Raw genomic sequence first — 1,130 nt, forward strand, 5'->3', positions numbered from 1 at the left:
CGACGGATATAGCAGTAGCGACAATTACAAGATCTGGACTACCATCGTTAAACATAATATCAGCATACTTCAAGTATAGTACACCAACAGAGGTTCATTTGAGAAGTATGGATGAGGTACTAAACAACCTAGAAGGACCCACTCTAATTGGAGCGGATGTAAATGCTGCTTCGACTCGATGGTACAGTGATAGAACCAACCAGAACGGTACAATGGTAGAGGAATGGCTGGACAATCGCGAACTTAGTGTATGTAATATTCCAGGTCAACCCCGAACCTTTGCGGGCGATAGGGGGGAGACGAATATCGACGTGACGTTGATAAACGCACTCTCAACAAGCAAAATTAGTGACTGAAAGGTTAAGGTAGGAATGGTTAGCAGCGATCATAGACTAATTGAATATAAATTAAATGCAGGACATCTGGCAAAATATTCAAAACCAGCTAAAAGATACAATATCAAGAAAGCAGACTGGAACAGGTTTAATGCCACACTTGAACAGGAAGTAGCATGGTATGAGAACGAGTTTTTGGCAGGTAATATAGACAAGAAAGTACATATCATGCAGAAGGTAATAGGAAATGCAGCCAAGTTAGCTATTCCATGGGGACGAGAAATTAATAGACCGAAGCCGCCCTGGTGGGATGATAAGCTACAAGAAATAAAAAGGAGAGTAAGGTCGGCAAATAAGCTATACGAGCGAAACAAAGTTGACAATGAAAATATTTTCAAAGAAAGATATAAAAGAATAAGGAATGAGTACACCAAGGCCTTAAGGGAAAAGAAGAGAGTTTCATGGAGAGTATTTGCTACATCCATAAATTATGATGAATGGGGTAAGTGCTACAAATGGTTGAAAACTGGGGGGAAACAAACTAATGTGATAACGACAAAGTTGAAGGCTGATGGAACATACACCAAGGATGCGAAGGATACAGTGACATACATGCTGGAGAGCATGATACCGACGGAGGATGCAGGTTTGCCCATAACCCTGGACGAAGAAGAAGATACGTCTGTGGAAGAAGAAATTGATGAGGGCATAATTAAACAAGCATTATGGCGAATAGGTACAAGAAAAGCACCAGGAGAGGATGCAATTAATGCAGGTGTACTAAGACAAGCTTAG

General features: G+C 40.9%; 1 protein-coding gene across 1 annotated transcript; it reads left to right on the plus strand.

Moving 5' to 3' along the window:
* Window positions 1–371: 371 nt before the first annotated feature.
* LOC126910029 (uncharacterized) lies at window positions 372–1,110 on the plus strand (the record flags this gene model as incomplete). Its single annotated transcript, XM_050692430.1, has 1 exon — window positions 372–1,110. A coding segment is annotated over exon 1 (739 nt), but the record flags the coding sequence as incomplete, so codon positions are not given.
* Window positions 1,111–1,130: the final 20 nt, after the last annotated feature.

The sequence above is a fragment of the Daktulosphaira vitifoliae genome, unplaced genomic scaffold (assembly GCF_025091365.1).
Source record: "Daktulosphaira vitifoliae isolate Bord-2020 unplaced genomic scaffold, ASM2509136v1 Scaffold_3198, whole genome shotgun sequence".
Lineage (NCBI taxonomy): Eukaryota > Metazoa > Arthropoda > Insecta > Hemiptera > Phylloxeridae > Daktulosphaira > Daktulosphaira vitifoliae.